This window comes from Mauremys reevesii, unplaced genomic scaffold, assembly GCF_016161935.1.
Source record: "Mauremys reevesii isolate NIE-2019 unplaced genomic scaffold, ASM1616193v1 Contig45, whole genome shotgun sequence".
Classification (NCBI taxonomy): domain Eukaryota; kingdom Metazoa; phylum Chordata; order Testudines; family Geoemydidae; genus Mauremys; species Mauremys reevesii.
Window position 1 is genome coordinate 247,322 of NW_024100857.1, and position 18,948 is coordinate 266,269.

The window sequence follows — 18,948 nt, forward strand, 5'->3', positions numbered from 1 at the left end:
CCCCAGCAGGCTGCTTTGCTTGGTGGGCAATGAAGCAGTGCATACTGGCATCTGCTGTTCCAGTCTACCCCCTCCCCTTGGACCCGAGGGAGTCACCTCCTGTGAGGGGCAGCACCTCAGCGTGTGAATTAGGTTACAAACAAAACCCTTCTGCCACCCACACCTAAGGGCTTCATGGCAGCTGAGCAGCCACCAGCCGCCAGAATGAGGGAGCCACTCCCGCCACAAACAAATAGAAGGGACGTGAAGGGGGAGGGGCCCATGTGGGAGGATCTCATCAGTCGGAGGGGGCCAAAAAGAGGGAAGGTGGTTGAACCCCCGGGACCCCCAGTTCCCCAGATGAGAGCAGGCCCCTGCCCCGCGCTGCGACGGGGAGGGGCACGAGGTAGGAAATCTAGGACGCAAAGAAGAACCATTGAAGCCCCGCCCTGTCACGCGCATGAGAAACCTCCCGCGCGCGGTTAGTCTGGAGGGGAAGAGCACAGCACAAGAGGCGGATTCGCGCTAACGGTCGGTGGTCACGAGCCAGGTCCCCCATTGGCTGGGTGTCCCGCGCCGGCCGCCCATTGGCTGTAGTTTCGGCTCGGCGGGTAACGGCCCGGGGCCGCCAGGCGCGTGGCTGTCTGAAGCAATGGCCTCGAGTGGCTCCGAGGAAGGGGCGGCCGAGGTAGAACCGGGCTCGGGTCAGAGCTCCCGCTCATGGCCTGCCGGGCCCTCGTCCGGCGCTGGGCCGAGCCGGCGGCCGCTTCTTTCCAACCAGGGCGAAGAAGAGGCGGAGGCCGACCCATTGCCAGCCCAGTACCCGTCCCACCTGGGGGCCGTGCCAGGGCGAGACAAGGTGGCCCTGTACTGCGACAGGCTGCTGCGGGGCTGCAAGGTGAACGGGGCCCATACCCTGGCGCGCAGCACTGGCCGGGGCAGGTGGGGAGTCCCCTGGAGCTGCCTGCGAGGGGAGGGGACGGGGCGGGGGCGTCATCAGGGCATCCGAAGAGGCGAGGCGCGCTCAGCCCCACGCGTTTAGAGCCCTCTGACGGTAAACAGCGCCAGCCAACGGGAAGATTCACATAAGGGACCGTGCGATCATGCCCTTGGGACGCTGCCCCAAGGAGGAGGGAGGAGGAGAGTGTAATGGGAGGGGAGAGCAATCGGAACCGAAGGGAAGGGAGGAGGAAATGGAGATGGAAAGGGGAGGGACTGGGAAGAAAAATAAAAATCCAAGAAAGGTTAGAGAACACCCTTGCAGAGTGCCATGGTGTTTACTGGGCCTGTTAGTTCCAGGATATGAGAGAGACAAGATGGGGGAGGTGATGTCTTTTATTGGACCAGCTTATGTTGGTGAGAGACACACTTTCCAGCTTACACAGGTCCTGCAGTGGAGCTTGGTGTAGCTTGAGAGCTTTTATCTCTTGCCAACAGAATTTGGTCCAATAAAAGATATTATGGCACCCACCTTGTCTCTTATGTTATTTAGTAGCTGTGTCAAGTCTACTTCACAATGGTGTTAGTGCAAGAAATTATTGGCATTTTTTTTCTCTGTAAAATAAAATAAATTGCCAACCTCTGGGAAAAGTTGCACACCTCACAGATATTAAATAACCTTGCCACCGTAAACTATTTCATGTGTCACTCAACTGGCATTTATTTAAAAAAGAACAGTGGTTCATAGTATGTACAGTCTTAATCTTCCCATGTATTGTCATTTGATGATAAGTTAAGTTTTAGAATATTGAAGCTTGACAGAATAAATTGAAAGGCTATTCAATGATTCCCCACTGTGCTGTTTTGAGAAAGTGTTACCTCCTTTCTTAGTTATAATGCCTGTCTCTGATCAGCTGGAAAGCTATTTAAAAACTATCCTCTTTCCCTGAAGAGTAGCAGCATAATAAAATTTAGGAATTTGGTTATTATTTGTCAACACATTTTCTCACAGCACTCCGATTTAAAGTAATTGTGTACTGTTTAATTTTAACATTGTCAGTTAACTTTTTTTAAGTATTCACCCCGGTTCACTCCTTTTTGCTTTTTCTCTTTCCTGTAAGAGTGTACACTCTCCCCCCCCCACTATTTTCTTTCCTTCTCCCTCCTCCCCATTATATCCTTCTTCTCTGCTGCCCTTAGAGCAGTGGTTCCCAAACTTTAACAGCCCACAAACCCCCTTCACTAAATTGTGAAATCTTGTGAACCCTGTCCTAAAAATGAATATTTCCAGGGATTTAAGTTTAAATTTCCTCAGTGTGATTGATGGGCTTGATTTGGTCTGCATAGCTCTTGGAAGTCTGGAACCACTGGTGGGGGCATGGCTCAGGCTGCCAGCCCCAACTGCCCAGCCCTGCTCTTCCTCAGGCTTGGGCTGCCAGCCCTGCGCAGAGTGCTGGGCTTGGGCTGCTGGGGGCAGGGCTTGGACTGCCAGCCCATATTGCCCGGCCTCGCTCATCCTGGGGCTCGGGCTGACAGCCCTGCACAGAACACTGGGGTTTGAGCTGCCGGCTCCCCTGCAGACGGGCAGGGCTCAGGCTACCAGCCCAAACTGGCCAGCCCTACTTTTCCTGGGGCTCAGGCTGTCAGTCCTGCGCAGAACGCTGGGGTTCAGGCTGCCAGCTCCCCTGCTGACGGGCAGGGCTTGGGCTTCCAGTCAAACTGCCCAGCCCTGCTCTTCCTGGGGCTTGTGCTGCCAGCCCCACGCAGAGCGCTGGGGTTCAGGCTGCCAGCTCTCCTGCTGATGGGCAGGGCTCAGGCTGCCAGCCCCAACTGCCCAGCCCCACGCAGAGCACTAGGGTTTGGGCTGCCACCTCCCCTGCTGACAGGCAGGGCTCAGGCTGCCAGCCCCAACTGCCAAGCCCTGCTCTTCCTGGGGCTCAGGCTGTCTGCTCTGCAATCGGGTCCCACCTGCTGCCTCCAATGCCTGGGGTCCTCAGGCTACCCTTAGTGAAATTTTTCTGGCAAACCGCCCCCCCGTAACATTCTGCAAACCCCACTTTGGGAACCACTGCCTTAGAGTGATGTATCATGTTTTATGGATTAATGTGAAGTTTTATATGAATTTATAAGTAAAAGTGAAGTGTCTTTAAAATAGGTGAGAATTTTTTCTCTTTGTTCATGTAATAGGCAGAAGATGCCAATGAAGCAATGAGTAAATATCTTCTGGAGAAACTGAAGATGAAAGAAAAATGGCTTGGAGTCTGGAAGACCAATCCAGAGCTTTTCTTCATCAATTCTGAAAATGTCCTTATACCTTTTGTTGGAATACTTGTTGAAGTAATTTTCCTTTTTATTTTTTCATTCTAGTTACCATATATACTTGTTCATAAGCCAGATTTTTTTTAGTAAAAAAGGGAAGCACCAGAGAAGGGGTTCGGCTTATGAATGGGTATAGAGAGGGAGAGGCGGGACTCAGCCCTTCCCCCCAACAGAGGGAGCAAGGAGAGGCAGTACAGCCAGCAGAGACAGAAGGGAAGAGGTAGGGCCAGAGTCTCTCCGCTTCAGGCCACGCTACTCCTCCCCCCCCGCCCACGCCAAAGCAGCTGCAGCTCCAGGGCTGGCAGGCTGCAGCCGTGCCACTCAGCCCCATCCCCCAGAGCATGCTGCGGCCGTGCCACCCGGCCCGCTATGGCCGTGCCGCCCAGCCCACTGAAACATGCTGCGGCCGCTGCCTGATCTGGCCTACTGGAGCAGGCTGGGGCCAAGCTGCCCAGCCTGCAGGAGCAGCTCTAGCCAGGTCAGAGACATCCTTCCCTGGCCCTCCCCAGATAAGGTGGGAAGGGATGGGATAGGGAGAGTGGGGTGGGGGTGGGGTCATGGGGGGGTGGTCACGGGGGTTACTCTCCTGACTCCCAGTTTCTCCTCCCCTCCCTAGAAAATTTCCCCACCAGTTGCTGTCCCGGCCCATCAGGGTAAGCAGCTGGTGCGCCGGGACACTATGTTTACTTAAGTTTACCTCCGTGCCTGCGGATCCTCGAGTTAAACAAGCCATCTCGGCCCCCCAGCGGCTTATCCTGATGGCCCCGGAGCCAAAAAGTTTGCTGACCCCTGAATTATAGGGTCAGCTTATGAACGGGTTATAAAAATTTTCCATTTTTACTTATCCATCTTGGGGGGGTGGGGAGGATCAGCTTATAAACAAACCGGTTTATGATCGAGTATATACGGTAGTTGTCATTAAAATAAAGCATTTAGGTTTTTAAAGTTTAATGGAAAAATAAGCAAGGCTCACAGCATCTTGCACACTAATTATCATTGAGTTTTTTTCAAATGTTTCTATGAAGTTCTCAAACACCTGTGTTTTCAGATCTCCATATAGTGATGGGTATTTAAGTATTCTTCGAGTGCTTGTTCATGTCCATTCCAGTCAGGGGTGTGTGCACGCACAGAAGATTTTTCTCATAGCAGCATCTGTCAAGTCGGTCTGGGTAGCCCCTGGAGTCACGCCTTCATTGCACTCAATATAGGGCTCTGCCACACCTTCAGTTCCTTCTTACTGCCAGTGATGGTTGGCTAGAACTTCCTGTAGCCGTTGCTTAGCAAGCACATTCTATAGTTCTCTGTATATAGTTACCTTATTATTAGTTGTTGGGGGTCCCTCCCCCCATTCTGACTCCCTGGAGCTGTGGTATGCTGCGGTCCCCGGGGTTTAAAACCTGTGTGGTCCGGGTAAAGCGCATGCCGAAGTGCGATCCACACTCCTCGTGTTTACGGGGCCTAGAGGAGGGTCACCAAAAGCATTGTTGTAAGATCTGCCACGAGTTCTGCCCTAGAACTCTTAAAGAAAGGGAACAGCGGCTTAAAGTGATCTTCTTGGACTCATTCCGACCGGATCAGGGGACCTGGCTCCTAACATGTCATCCTTGATGCAGAGCGCCCCAGCACCATTGTCAAGCTTGGCACCGAGAAAAGACTGGTCCTGGGACGCTCGGCCCCATCATGGCACCTCAAGAGGTCCAGCTGAGAGCAGGCATTGATCCCACTCACCGTTGCCTCAGAAAAAAAAGAAGCTGGACGGTCCACAGAAGTAAGATTCCAGGCGGGCCACAGCTCCGATCCCCTACTGGGGCCGCGTCGACTCCTGCCCAGGCAAGGCAGTTGAGTCTGGGTCTGCCATGGTCACTGGTCCCTAGAGGCCAGCAGCCACAGCTCCCTTCGACGCGGAAGCTTTCGAAACTGCTCGGGACCTGTTGTACTTTACAGTGCCGTTCTCGCCCCCAAGGAGGGAAGAACCTCCAATGCTGGCAGCCCCACGCCCTGGCGCAGTCAAGAGGGAAGCCAGCTATGATGTCCAAGTGCTCCCCCTCTCCATGTCCCTCGGCATCGGCCCACTCGAGAAGAGAGCCTACCTGCTCCCTGAGCTCTTGACACTTGAGGCACCAAGGCTCAGCTCCCCCCGGTCTTCAGTCTTAGAGACCTTGGAGTCCAGGAGAAGTAGGAGTCAAAGATCGAGGTCCGAGAGAGACAAGAGAGCACCCCAGGTGTGGCCACCGCAGTAGCAGAAGCCATTCTGGACCCCCTGGGTCTTTCACCAAGGCTCTTCTGCATCTTCTGTGGCCTCAGCCACCTTCACCCTGCCATAGTTTATGCAGCTTGCCTCGGCGCCTGCCCATATGCCAACACCTCCAGCCACAGAATTGGCACCGCTGAGCCGCCCAACTTCAGCGCCAACTACAGCATAGGTACTGACAGCTCCAGCACAGATACCAGCGACAGGCCCTTCGTCGGTGCAGACAGAGGGATCGGCACTGGCTCCATCGATGGTTCCCCGGGTCTTACTGATGGCAGCACCAACACCAGGTTTGACGGCTACAGCCCCGGTGCCGGCAAGCGCCCCATCGGCACCGATGCTGCCCTGAGAGTCGCGGGATCTCCTGGGGCCAGATGGCAGGGAGCATCTGCTTCTTATAAGTGCTTCCTCCTCATCATTGCCAGACAAGGTATTGGTGGGTACAGCCGTAGCCCTGGTGCTTGAGGACAACAAGGTGCTGCAGCAGTTGCTGTGAAGAGCTGCTCAGAGTCTGGGCATTAAGGCCGAGGAGGCTGATCCCATGGTGGACATCCTCACCCCCTCAGGACCTTCTCATATTGCCCTACCACTGATTAAGACTATTGTGGACACTACCAAGACCCTGTGGCAGACCCCAGCTTCTTTGCTGCTCACTGCCAAGCGCAATGAGAGGCGTTATTTTGTGCTCTCCAGAGGGTATGAACATTTATACTCCCACCCACCCCGACTCTCTTGTTGTGGATGCTGCTAACCAGTGTGAGAGACAGGGTTTCCAAGGGCCCTCCCCAAAAAACAGGGAGGCTAAGTGACTAGACCTTGTCTGGAGAAAGGTCTATTCTACCAGGAGTCTGCAGCTCCTTATTTCGAACCAGCAGGCCATCGTCAGCAGGTACTAGTATAACACCTGAGCGGCGATGGCCAAATTTATGGAGCTATTCCCTTCAGACTCCCGAGCCAAGTTCTTGGCCTTGGTGGAGGAGGGGACGCTAGTCTCCTGGGCTTCCCTCCAGGCCGCGTTGGACAGTGCAGATGCCGCCACTAGGGTCATAGCTACTGGAATAGCCACGAGAAGGGGCTCCACGTCTTGGGGCTCCCTTATGAGGTCCAGCAGACTATTCAGAACCTCCCATTTGAGGGTGTGACTCTTTTCTGAAAAGACAGGCAAGAGGCTACACAGCCTGAAAGACTCACGAGCCAACCTCAAGTCTTTGGGTCTGCACACTCTCACCACACAGTGGAGACACTTCAGAGCGCAACCTCTGCCGAGATTCCATCACCAGAACTGCCAGGACAGTTCTCGGAGGAGAAACAGGAGTGACAGGAGGAGACAACAACAGTCTTCAGGCCAGGGCTCTGGCCAACCCAAACTGCCTTCTGGTGCTAAACCAGCCTTTTGGAGGTGTGGTTGAAAACAGCGCACCAGATCAGAGTCTGGATCTACCCCCCCAATACCTTTTTCTCCTGACTGTCCCCTTTCTACCATGCATGGTCCTGCATTTCAGACCACTGGGTACTCCACATGGTAGAGAGGGGAAACTCCATCCAATTCTGTGCCCTCCTGCCCTTCTACCCTCCTTCCATGTCCCTCTTCAGCGACCCTTCTCATGAGCAGCTCCTTTTCCAGGAGGTGCAGTTGCTCCTATCACTAGGGGCAGTGGAGAAGGTTCCTCAGGAACACGGGGTGAGGGCATTTATTCCTGGTATTTCCTAATACCGAAAGCCAAAGGTGGCCTCAGGCCTATCCTGGACCTGCGAGAACTCAAGTTCATAAAGAAATTCAGGTTCTGCATGGTCTCCTTGGCCTCTATCATCCCCTCACTATATCCAGCAGACTAGTATGCCGCCCTCAACTTGAAGGACACATTTTCATATCGTAATCACTCAGCCCCTCAGGAAGTACCTCAGGTTTGTGGTCAACAGTACCCACTACCAATTTACTGTCCTCCGATTCAGCCTGTCAGCAGCACCTCAAGTCTTCACTAAGTGCATGTCAGTCTTTGCTGCGTTCTTGCGAAGGCACCAGGTACAGGTATTTTTGTACCTTGACGACTGGCTGATCAAAGGCCGCTCCAGGACCCAAGTGGAAGCTCAAGTCAGATTCATCAGAGCCACCTTAGACAGCCTGGTGTACTTCTAAACGAAGCAAAATTGACTGTGTCTCCCGTCCAGAGGATACAGTTCATGAGGAGCACTGGACTCAACCCAAGCTAGGGCATACCTGTCAGAGGCAAGGTTTCAGGCCCTCAACGATATAATTCGAGGCCTCAGCCAGTTCCCCACCACTACAGCAAGGAACTGCCTGAAGCTTCTCGGACACATGGCTGCCTGTACCTATGTGGTGCAGCATGCCAGACTCAGACTTTGACCACTTCAGTCGTGGCTTGTGTCAGTGTATTGGCCAGTCCGGGGCAGTTTGCACAGGATTGTGATCCTGCCTTGCCCGGTCCTCGACTCCCTCTGGTGGTGGATTGACATTCAGGAGGTGTGCTCAGGGGTTTCCTTTGCTGCCCCACAGCTGTCTCTGTCCCTGGTGATGGATGCATCAGACTTGGGCTGTGGAGCTCATCTGGGAGACTGCAGAACTCACGGCCTCTGGTCTCAAGCAGATCTAGGTCTCCACATCAATGTCAGAGAGCTGAGAGTGGTGTGCCTAGCATGTCAGACCTTCCATCCTTACCTAACTGGACAATGAGTATCAATCATGACGGACAATATAACAGCAGTGTTCTATATTAACAAACGGGGGTGCATGCTCCTCTCCCCTGTGCAAGGAAGCCCTCATGCATTGGGACTTCTGTGTAGAACTTTCAGTACACCTGATGTCGTACCTCCCCAGGATACAGAACGAGCTGGTAGACCACCTCAGCAGATAATTTCACAGCCATGAGTGGTCCCTTCACCCGGATGTCGCAATTTCAATCTTCCAGAGGTGGGGTTTTGCCCAGGTAGACCTTTTTGCCATGTGACGTAACAGGAAGTGCCAGCGGTTCTGCTGCTTCCAGAATCACAGCCTAGGCTCCAGCGCAGATGTGTTCCTCCATTGGGGAGGTTCTCTTCTATATGCCTTTCCACCCATACCACTCGTTCACAAGGTGCTTCTCAAGATCCTCAGAGATTGAGCTCAGGTCATACTGATAGCATCAGCCTGGCCCCGTCAGCACTGGTACACAACTCTCCGAGACATGTCCATGGGAGCCCCAGTTACCTTGCTGCTCTTCCCAGATCTTCTCACACAAGATCACGGGCGTCTCCAACACCTGAACCTCCAGTCGCTTCATCTCACGGCGTGAAAGCTCCATGGTAAAGTCTGTTGGAGCTTTCCTGTTCAGACAGGTCCTCCTTGGCAGTAGGAAACCCTCTATGAGAGCCACATACCCTAACAAGTGGAAGAGATTTTCAATCTGGTCGGCGCAGCGCCATTTGCCCCTGATGCTAGCTTCAGTGCCACTCATTCTGGACTACCTCCTCCATCTGAAGCAGGAGAGACTCTTGTCTTCAATAAGGGTGCACTTAGCTGCCATCTCAGCCTTCCACCTGGGTGTGCAGGGCCGCTCTGTGTTTGCTAACCCTGTGGGCAGCCGATTCCTAAAAGGGATCAACAGGCTATACCCTAATGTCCATCAGCCTGTCCCTGCCTGGGACCTCAACTTGGTCCTCTGTAGGCTCATGGGGGCCCCCCTTTGAGCCTTTAGCAACATGCTCCCTGCTCTACCTCTCTTACAAGGTGGTGTTCCTGGTAGCAATAACCTCGGCCAGGAGGGTGTCTGAGCTCAGGGTCCTAACATCAGACCCTCCCTACACCATGTTTTATAAGGACAAGGTTCAGCTCAGGCCCAATCCTGCTTTCCTCTCGAAGGTTGTGTCACAGTTTCACATCAACCAGGACATCTTTCTCTTGGTCTTCTGCCCTAAGCCTCATTCCAGCGGCAGGGAGCAGAGGGCTTCACTCTCTGTATGTCCACAGGGCACTGGCCTTTTACATCGAGAGAAGAAAACTGTTCAACAAATCAATCCAGTTATTCGTGGCAGTAGCGGACAGGATGAAAGGTCAGCCTGTGTCATCCCAACTCATCTCATCATGGATAGCATCCTGTATTCGTGAGTCCTACAACCTAGCAGGTGTTCCTGCATCTCCGATCACTGCACGCTCTACCAGGGCACAGGCTTCATCTACAGCATTCCTGGCCCAGGTCCCTACTCAGGAAATCTGCAGGGCAGTGATGTGGTCCTCCAAACACACTTTCTCCATGCACTATGCGATTACCCAGCAGGCCAGAGACGATGTGGCCTTTGGATGAACAGTACTCCAATCAGTGACAACTCCAACCCTGCCTCCTGAACTTGGGCTTGGGAGTCACCTGATTAGAATGGACATGAATAAGCCTCGAAGAAGAAAAAACGATTACTCACCTTCTCCTAACTGTTGTTCTTTGAGATGCCTCCCTCCTTCCCCTCTAGCCGGCAAGAAGGAACTGAAGGGGTGGCGAGTCGGCAGGGCCCTATATTGAGCGCCATGAAGACATAACTCCAGGGGGCGCCCAGACTGACCTGACAGATGCTGCTATGGGAAAAATCATCCGGCCACTGTGCACGTGCATGCGCACACACCTGATTGGAATGGACATGAACACCACATCTTGAAGAACAATTATGAGAAGGTGAGTAACTGTTTTTTAGGTCCTCCATTTGTGCATGCTTTTGGAACTAGATGCATTCACTAACATTTTCAAGTGCAGAAAAGGACATACTTTGAGCTATTGTGTATGGTAGCCAGATTGTAGAAAATACCATCTTTGTATACTCTTCCATTCCGTATTCCTGAGATTTGTAGAGAAGCTAGTTGGAGTTTGATAAGTTCACATACCTATCATTATTCCATTGTGGCATCTTGGATAGGAATCCTACAGCCAGCTTTTTGAGAGGTAACTGTTGGTCACTCACCTGCAGCGTGGGATCCTTGTGGACAAGCATTGGAAAAGAGATTATTTACCTTATGGAAAGTGGACTTAGGGATGCTTTGGTCCACACAGATCTCATGACCCTACCCTTCTTCCCACTGATTTGGAATCTTTATGCCAGGGATTCCCAGCAGTCTTCCACAGAGAAGCTAAAATCTAGGAATGAAAATCCTGCAAGATTTTGGTAAACAGCTGAATTAGAGGAAACAATTTTCCTCTTTCTCCAGTTTCATTCCGAGATGTGTACAGCTCTTGCTGAGACTTACTGTGCTTCTCCTGACCGATAACTACACAAAACCTCATGGGAGTTGAGTTGCTATTTAGCCGTGGAGTAGTTTCTTTGTTCTTCACCCAACTTTATGGACATAATTACTCCACTGCTTGGGGATCCTGGTTTGCAATACGATCTCTTTGTGCTTCTGAGACTGGTTCAAGTGCTTGTTATTGCACATTAGTCCTTGAGAACTGGAAAAAAAGAATAACTATATCCTGTTTCCTTGAATTTGCAGGTTGGAGGGTAATGGTAGGGACAGGATTAGACTATCAATTCTTTTTTAACTAAACTGTTCCTTTCTGCAACATGTGATGTGTAGTTTTTTTTTTTAAATACTGAAGTTAAGGTTAAAAATGAAGTATTCCAGAGTCTGGAAATACCAAAATGAAGGTCGCTTTCACAATCTTAACTTCTGCTCCTATAAACAGTACAGTAGTCTTTAACTATGAGATTACATGCTGTATTCCCTCCCCCCCCCCACAGGATTCCTGTGATGGGTTCCTCCCTGGGGTGCTCCATAGAACTGGGGTATTACTGAGCCCTCTGACCCACCAGCTCCCTCTCACACTGTGTTGCCGTGACAAGTTGCAAAGCCCTCCAAGCTTGCACTTTCACCAGTATTCACACAGGTTAGGGACACACCCAGCTGCAGTCACATGCAGGCTCTCTAATCACCAGCCTCCTAGCCTAGGACCCCAGAACAGTACCGTTCATTCTGCCCTGGTCAAATCTGGTCATTATATATGGGCTTAACCTCAATGTGAAGAGGACCATGCATAGTTGTGGTAACCAAGCTGAGATTTTCCCCAGACACCTTAGTTAAATGCACGCTGGTTTGGATTAAAACGTAAAATATATTTATTAACTACAAAAAGATAGATTTTAAGTGATTATAAGTGATAGCAAACAGATCAAAGAAATTACCTAGTAAATAAACAAAACCTCAAACTGAGCTTGACATACTAGATAGGTAGAATATGAAATAGCAAATTCTCACCCTGAGTGATAAACAGGCTTAAATACTGGCCTCTACAGCTGTCTGTAGTGTTTAGATTAAAAAATAACTCAATTTTCAGTTTACCTATTCTGTAGCAAACTAATCATTTTCTCTTAAAATCATACTACTGCTTTCAGGTAAAATTAAAGGAAGATGTCATTTTCACTAATTAGTTTTATAGTATGGATTAGTTCCACAGGTGGCACTCCCATGAAAGTTAAGAATTGTGTGTGTGGCAGGATTGCAGGATCATACTAACAAAGAAATAGACATTTTAAAAACATTTTGTAACTATATATTTCTTATGTCTTAGGTTTCTTGCAAACCATCTCAGAGCACCTCATCTCACTTGAAAGCTTCTATATCTGTTGCTGAACCATTTTCCTCTAATATTGCAAATATTCCAAGAGAGCTTGTTGATAATGTTTTGGAGGAACTGGACCATTCTGTACCTCTGCTGGAAATCTACCCTGTCGAGGGGCAGGATATGGTAGTATTTGATATTGCCCAGGCTTTGGACGTTGTGAGGTATTTAGCTTTTTCCCCTGTATTTTTGCCATTCAGAGATGCTAAAATGTTAACTGAGGAACTGTACCTAAAATAGAAAGATTAGAAAGATTTACTTTGCTTCATTAATAGTGTAAGAGTATTCACAAACAAAAATCTCAGTTTAAAAAGTGGTAAGGATGAAAAAGCATTTTGATGCAGTCCAGTTAATGCCCCAAAAAACCCTTGCAGTTTGATTGGATTTACTTAGTCCAGGATTGAACAGCTTTTGGACTTGAGGTTCAGCAACTCTATCTGGATTCTGGTGCTTTGCCTTAACACTTTTGGTTTTTTTACTCTAAAAGGTGTTGACCCTTTTATCTTAATGCACCAACCATATGGTGTTTTCAAAGTTTGCAGTACTGTATCTTGAGTAGAGCCAGTCAGGAATTTTCTGACAAAATGCTTGTTAATGTGTAGAAACAAACTGTTTGCAGAAAAGGATTTCTTTCAGTGAGTCATTTCATCTTGAAAATATTTTGCCATTTCCTTCTAGCTTCACAGTGTAGTGCTGGGGTCGGCAACCTTTCAGAAGTGGTGTGCTGAGTCTTCATTTATTCACTCTAATTTAAGGTTTTGCGTGCCGGTAATACATTTTAACGTTTTTAGAAGGTCTCTCTCTATAAATCTATATTATAACTAAACTATTGTATGTAAAGTAAACAAGGTTTTTAAAATGTTTAAGAAGCTTCATTTAAAATTAAATTAAAATGCAGATCTTATCAGTTTAGTGCAGTGGTTCTTAACCTGGGGTGCACGCACCCCGTGGTGGTGTGAGATGCCCTTTCTGGGGGTGCAAGACATGGGAGACTTTTTTAGAAGGTAAATAATCGAAAACACAAATTAAGCACAGGCACTTAAGTACAGTGGGCCGGGGCAGGGCGGCTGGAACCCCAGACCAGCAGTGAGGTGAGTAGGGCTGGCGGCTGGTATCCCAGGCCGCAGCAGGCTGACTGGGGCCGATGGCCAGACCCCGGCTGGCAAGGGGCCGGTGGCAGGAACCCCACACCGGTGATGGGCTGAGCGGGGCTGGCAGACAGAACCCCAGACTGGCGGTGCTGAGCCCACCACTGGTCTGGGCTTCTGTCCGCCGGTTCCTGCTGCCAGCCTGGGTTCTGTTCACCCAGGCCGGCAGCGGGCTGAGCGGGTCCGGCAGCCAGGACTCCAGCTGGCAAGGGGTTCCGTCGACCGGCTCCTGCCAACTGCTGATGCCCGCTAGCTCTCTGTTTCCCTGGCTTCCTCAAGTGTGGTGACAGTAGGGCCTAGTATAGTTCTTCGTTTTACCACTGCTTTCTCTTCCCCTGCCCCCAATTTGATTTTATTTTTGTATTTTGCAGGATGCAGAGTGATCAGCCTGTCAGTAGACCTGTTTTCTGTCTGGCCTCCCTTAGCTCAGCATGGCCTAACTCAGCTTGCCTTTTTACCACTCTTGCTGACTTTTCTTATGAGTGCAGCAGAGCATCCTGCCTATACCAATAACACTATCAAAATAGCTGGAATCTATAGGGATTTGACTGAGCTTCTCTCTTCCAGTTTCCTTTCATGTGTTCCAAACTGGACTAGCCTGCCACTTTTCATTCAACTGATACTGCTGAGTGTCTAGTTGCTTACACCATTAGCTGCCAGCTTCAATGGACAATCCAAATGGCTGTAATCCTGTGCTAAAATGTTAGCATTAAGGAAGGAGAGTTTTGTTCCACAGCTTTAAAACCACTTCAGTAAGGCTTTAAGGTCAGAACATGTTCATCTCAGCTTTCCTTCCCCTTTTATCAACTCTTTCTATCGTTTCTTTTTTAAAGCATTCCTCTGACTCTTCAAGGAGCAGGTCATAGACTGGGGCAGCAGCAAAAGCTATAGCTTCAGAAGCAGCAATCTTTACAACAGTTAAGATGGATAGCTTAGTATATTGGGAGTTGCTGTGTCTTTTGAAAAGGTTAATTCAGGCCTTCAGTAAGATACCTTAGTGTACGTGACCAAAAAAGCATTTCAGACTTCCTAGTCAAGTGGAAACATATTTCAGGATCCTCTCAGACTCCCAGACCTACAGTGTTTGTCCTGGAAATTGAAGTTTTTGCCTTCTAGAGCATGAATATTCAGGAGAGCTCATGGAACATCCTAGTCAAATATAGAAATTGTTCACAAATCTGGCAACTTCCAAGGATTTTGAGAACTTGATTCTCATGGTGCTCTTGAAAGGACATATTGGAGTTCCTTCTAGATAGGCACTTGCTCAGACTATGACACAATCTTCCTGAAGTTTCAGGTCTCAATGTTAGGCTACTTGTAGCATATTCCTTCCAATTCTAGCATTTTTTGCAACACCCTCACATTTCCCAATTCCTTAAAGCTGTCTCTCTGCAGAGATGGTGTTAGGAGACTAGTAGAATAGTTTAATGCTTCAGATAATCTAATTTTTCCTAAACAAATGGGGGAGTTTTCCCCATACTTATTAAAACATTTTACCTGTTCGCAATTACATTGACCAGGAGAGTTAGTTGATAGAGCCATAGGGTTAGAAGGGACCGCAAGGGTAATCTAGTCTAAAGTTTGGGGGGCTTTATCCATCTGGAATCTTTCTGTGAAGTTTTCTTGCAGATGAAATAATTCTCAGGCCTGCACCAGAATTGTGTCCCCTGAAATTATGGTTTCCACTTGAACTAATCTATTTGCTTTTCTTGTATTCTAAGTTCTTTCACCACTAAGAGAATCAGTTACTTCCTTTTAGATATTGGGATATTCAAATTCTGTTTACATAAAACTAATTATTGAAGAAAATCGGATGCAATTTTAATTAGATGCAGGACCTAAGGAAAATTGCAACAAAAGCATCATAGACACTAGTCCTAGATGGATAAATTAAGGAGTTTGTCAGGCCTACAGTTTGTTCATAAAAGATCCCCCTCCTCCTGTAAAAGTTCAGGCATACATCCATTTCCTGGACAGAACAGCATAGTGCTTTGAAGTAATTTTGTAGTATAGCTTTGTGGACTTCAGTGCATTCCTTTATTGTTTTAAATAGATGTTTTGTCTTTGATATAACTTTTGGGCAGAAGGTCCTGCAGGCTCTCTTGGCTTTCTTTCAATAAACCACTTCACATGCTGAGGGAAGGCAGAAGAAAAGTAAAACAAAATAAACCTATCCTCAAGCAGTTTTTTTTCCCTTGTGGTTCACTCTTGATGTTTCAAGTTTCCCTCCTGTTTATGTAGATACGTTTTACTGGCTACTTCCCAGTTGTAATGGATTACTGAGCACCAGGTGCCCATGATGAAGACAGGTTAAATTTACTTACCTACATGTAACTTTTCCTTCTCTTAAGTGGACATCTGGTGCTCTGTGGGATCTCTCCCAGGTTGTCACCTAATTTGCATTCATTTCCAGTTGGAGGGGAAATGTCTCAGTTCTTCCTTTTTTCTGTTTATGGAATATTCCTGCAGAGGGAGATGGCGAAATCTTGTGATTCCCTCATATTAGGATCTTTCTTTGCTGTAAGCAGTTTCTTCCATTTCCCTGTGTTATAATCAGAATTCATAATTTATCATCTTAGCATGAGCAGTTGATTGGGGAGTTAGAGCTGATAAGAGAAGTGATTGCCTCTCTCTAAATGCCAGCACTACATTGTGAAGCTAGTGGAGTTTATTTTTTTTAGTCGTCAGGCTTGGAAGATAAGAAAGAATAACCTAGTTATAACAGATTATGGAGCACCAGGTGCCCATTTCAGAGAAGGAAAAAAATGAAGGGTAGGTAACTACATTTTTTCTTTTGGACAGCCATAAACAACCATATGGATTAACTTATAGAAGCGCTGTTGAGATTTTACCTAAGGCTGCTGGTGAGGTGAAGAGAGAAATCAAACTGCAGAAATTAAGCAGATTTTCCTTGCGGGGAAATAAGATTTGTGGTGTTGTAGTTTTTATGAAGTGAAAACGTTTTTCACAACTTGAGATCACCACAGTAAAAAGTTGTGAGGTTGATTTCCTTCCATATGTTATTTTGGCAGCTTTTTTTCCCCTGCTTCTCACGCAAGAACAAATGTGGTGGCAGTATCATACAGGGGGGTCCCCGGTATAAGTCTCCCCCTTGTCTGTCATTTCTCGTATCCATCGCTTACCAATAGGGGAACGGGTTCTGATCCACATAGCTGTCGCTTCACCTTTTGCAGGGCTTTTCTTTGGGTGCCTCCCCTGGGGTTCAGGAGGTGCTGGGAGAGAGGAGGAGGAGGAGGGGGGATGGAGTGCGCTCAGAGGAGGGGGCAGAACTGGGCGGGAAGAGGCAGGGCAGGAGTAGAGGGGGGCAGGCCATTTTTTCTTATGGGGAAAAGTTAAATTCCCTGGTATCTGTCGTTTCAGTATCCATAGCCCTTTTCAAGAACGCAATACTGACATATACTGGGGACCCCCTGTAACGTCAATATATCTTTTAGGTTTTTCTATGACTTCCTTTGGAGGGACTGGGATGAAGATGAAAGTTGTGAGACCTATGCGGCACTGGTAGAAGAGAGAATTAAACTGTAAGTATATTACCCCAAAAAAGAGAGAGGTTTTTGTGAGTGTTTTTTTTTTTTTAAAGAAGCTCTGAGGGGTCTCCTCATGGTCCATTTTAGCACTATTCACCTTGTCATAGGGTCTCTAACGTTCACTTGCCACCTCTCACAGGGTCTACTGCATTGGTGCTTTAGCCCTCCAGCTAAGGCACACTTGAGTCCTACTCCTTGCGAAGAGGGGTTTTAATAAAATATAAACACCTGTAACTATTCCTTATGTGGTCAGTAACACTGATGTTCTACACCAGGAGTCTCAAACACGTGGCCGGCAGGCCGTTTCCTGCGGCCCGCCGTAGGCGCTGACTCTCTCCTGCACTGCATAACCCTTTCCACCCGCCCCTGGTCATAGCACAAAGTCGAGAGGGAAACTGAGGCTCGCCTAGGAATTATAAAAATGTTACAGAAGATTTCCACTTCATCACAGACACTGTGCAGTGTCCCAACGAAGAGAACCGTGGGCAATGGGGAGGGGACCTCTGGGTGCCCAGCACCCCTAACAGAGAGACTCCTGGGCGCCCAGCATCCCTAACAGAGACCCCTGGGTGATTGGGGGGGGGGATCTCTAGGTGCCCAGAACCCCTAACAGAGAGATCCCTGGGCGACAGTGCCTGGTGCCCCAACAAACAGTCTATTACAGGTGTCTCAAACACACAGCCCCGCCCCCACCCCACCTCTTCTCCGCCCCCATTCCAACTTCTTCCCCAAAGTCCCCGCCACAACTCTCCCCCCTCCCTGCTCCTATTCCAACCCCTTCCCCAAATCCCCGCCCCTGCCCTGCCTCTTCTCCGCCTCCTCCACTGAGCGCACCATGTCACTGCTCCTCTCCCCTCCCCCCTGGAAAGTCCTAAGTGCAGCCAAGGAAGCGCTGGGAGGTAGGAGGAGGAGCAGGGACACAACACACTTGGGGGGAGGTGAGGAGGAGGGGGATGAGAGGGGAGATTAGCTGCCGGTGAAGTTGGTGCCTATGGAGGGCTGCAGGAAATAACATGTGGCCCGCCTTTTGGTCAGTCTTCCTTGGCCTGGTCATCTCATCCTTTGGGAGGCTCATCCAGACAGCAAGCTGTATCTGACTCTTGGCTGAAACCAGGCTTTCCTTTGGCAAAGAAGAAGCAGAGCTCTGCTTTCTTTCCTGATCAGCCCAGCACTGAGCTGGGACTTCTTTTAACTCCATACCTGACATCTGTTGCAAGTGTAATGACACAGGGCCAGTTGGGTCCAGAGGCCTTCATTAACCCCCTCCTTGCCAGCATGGGGCCTGTACGCCCTATAACAGAAGTATAATATTTTTGTTTTATTTTCACAGTTGGTGTGATATTGAGAATGGAACTATTCCTGTTCCAATTGGTCAACGTTTTAGAAAAAATCTGGAGAAGTATAAAAACATGCATTTGGAATTGATTCAGTACCAAAGTAATATTAAAGAAGAACCTACAGCAGAAGAAGCTGTTGAATGTTGGAAAAATACTATGAACTAGTAATGCTATGTGGATTGCTGAAAATATGGGAGGACCTTCGCCTCAGGTAACCTCTATAGCAGTGGTTCTCAAACTTATTTGACTGAGTCCCCTTTCTTTGTGTCTGTAGTCATTTACGGCCCTTGCCACACAGGTACATATACCTCTGGCCAGGTGCCCAGCTCTGAAGGCAGCATTGTGCCAGCAGCAGTGCAGAAGTAAGAGTGGCAATGTGAAAAGTGCTATTTGTCAATACCATTTTTCACAGCAGACTTAGCTCCCAATTGCCACTCTTACTTCTGCGCTGCTGCTGTCCTGGGGCTGATAGCGAGAGCCCTGCAGGCGCCTCCAGGTGAAGGGTTGGTGGCGTTGGGGGGAGGAGAGCCCAGACTACATCCTGGTGAGGGATTGGGGGGTGAGGAGAGCCCTGGGATGACAGGCCTCCGGCTGTCCTCTTTATTCCCTCCCTTGGCCTCCTGGTTGTGCATGGCCCTGCTGCCCAAGCCCCAGATGCTTGGGGCTGACAGCTGGAACTCTTGAAAAAAAAATGCATACAGCTTCTGCCTCCAGTGACACATTCCCAGGTGTGCCCCATAATTTGAGAACCACTGTTCTATAGTTACTAGTTCATACTTGGGGCCCTACAACAAAATCCATTCTTAAACATCATAATTTCTTGCTTGTCCTTTC

General features: G+C 49.0%; 1 protein-coding gene across 1 annotated transcript in view; it reads left to right on the forward strand.

The window, feature by feature from the left end:
- The first annotated feature begins 566 nt into the window (after positions 1-566).
- The window catches only part of LOC120394266 (testicular spindle-associated protein SHCBP1L-like), a 47,943-nt gene continuing 29,561 nt past the window's right edge, over positions 567-18,948 (forward strand). Inside the window, 6 exon segments of the mRNA XM_039518502.1 lie at positions 567-877; positions 3,106-3,255; positions 12,031-12,245; positions 16,685-16,771; positions 18,108-18,259; positions 18,262-18,325. Coding sequence (XP_039374436.1) covers positions 632-877; positions 3,106-3,255; positions 12,031-12,245; positions 16,685-16,771; positions 18,108-18,259; positions 18,262-18,325 — 914 coding nt within the window. The 5' untranslated portion in view covers positions 567-631.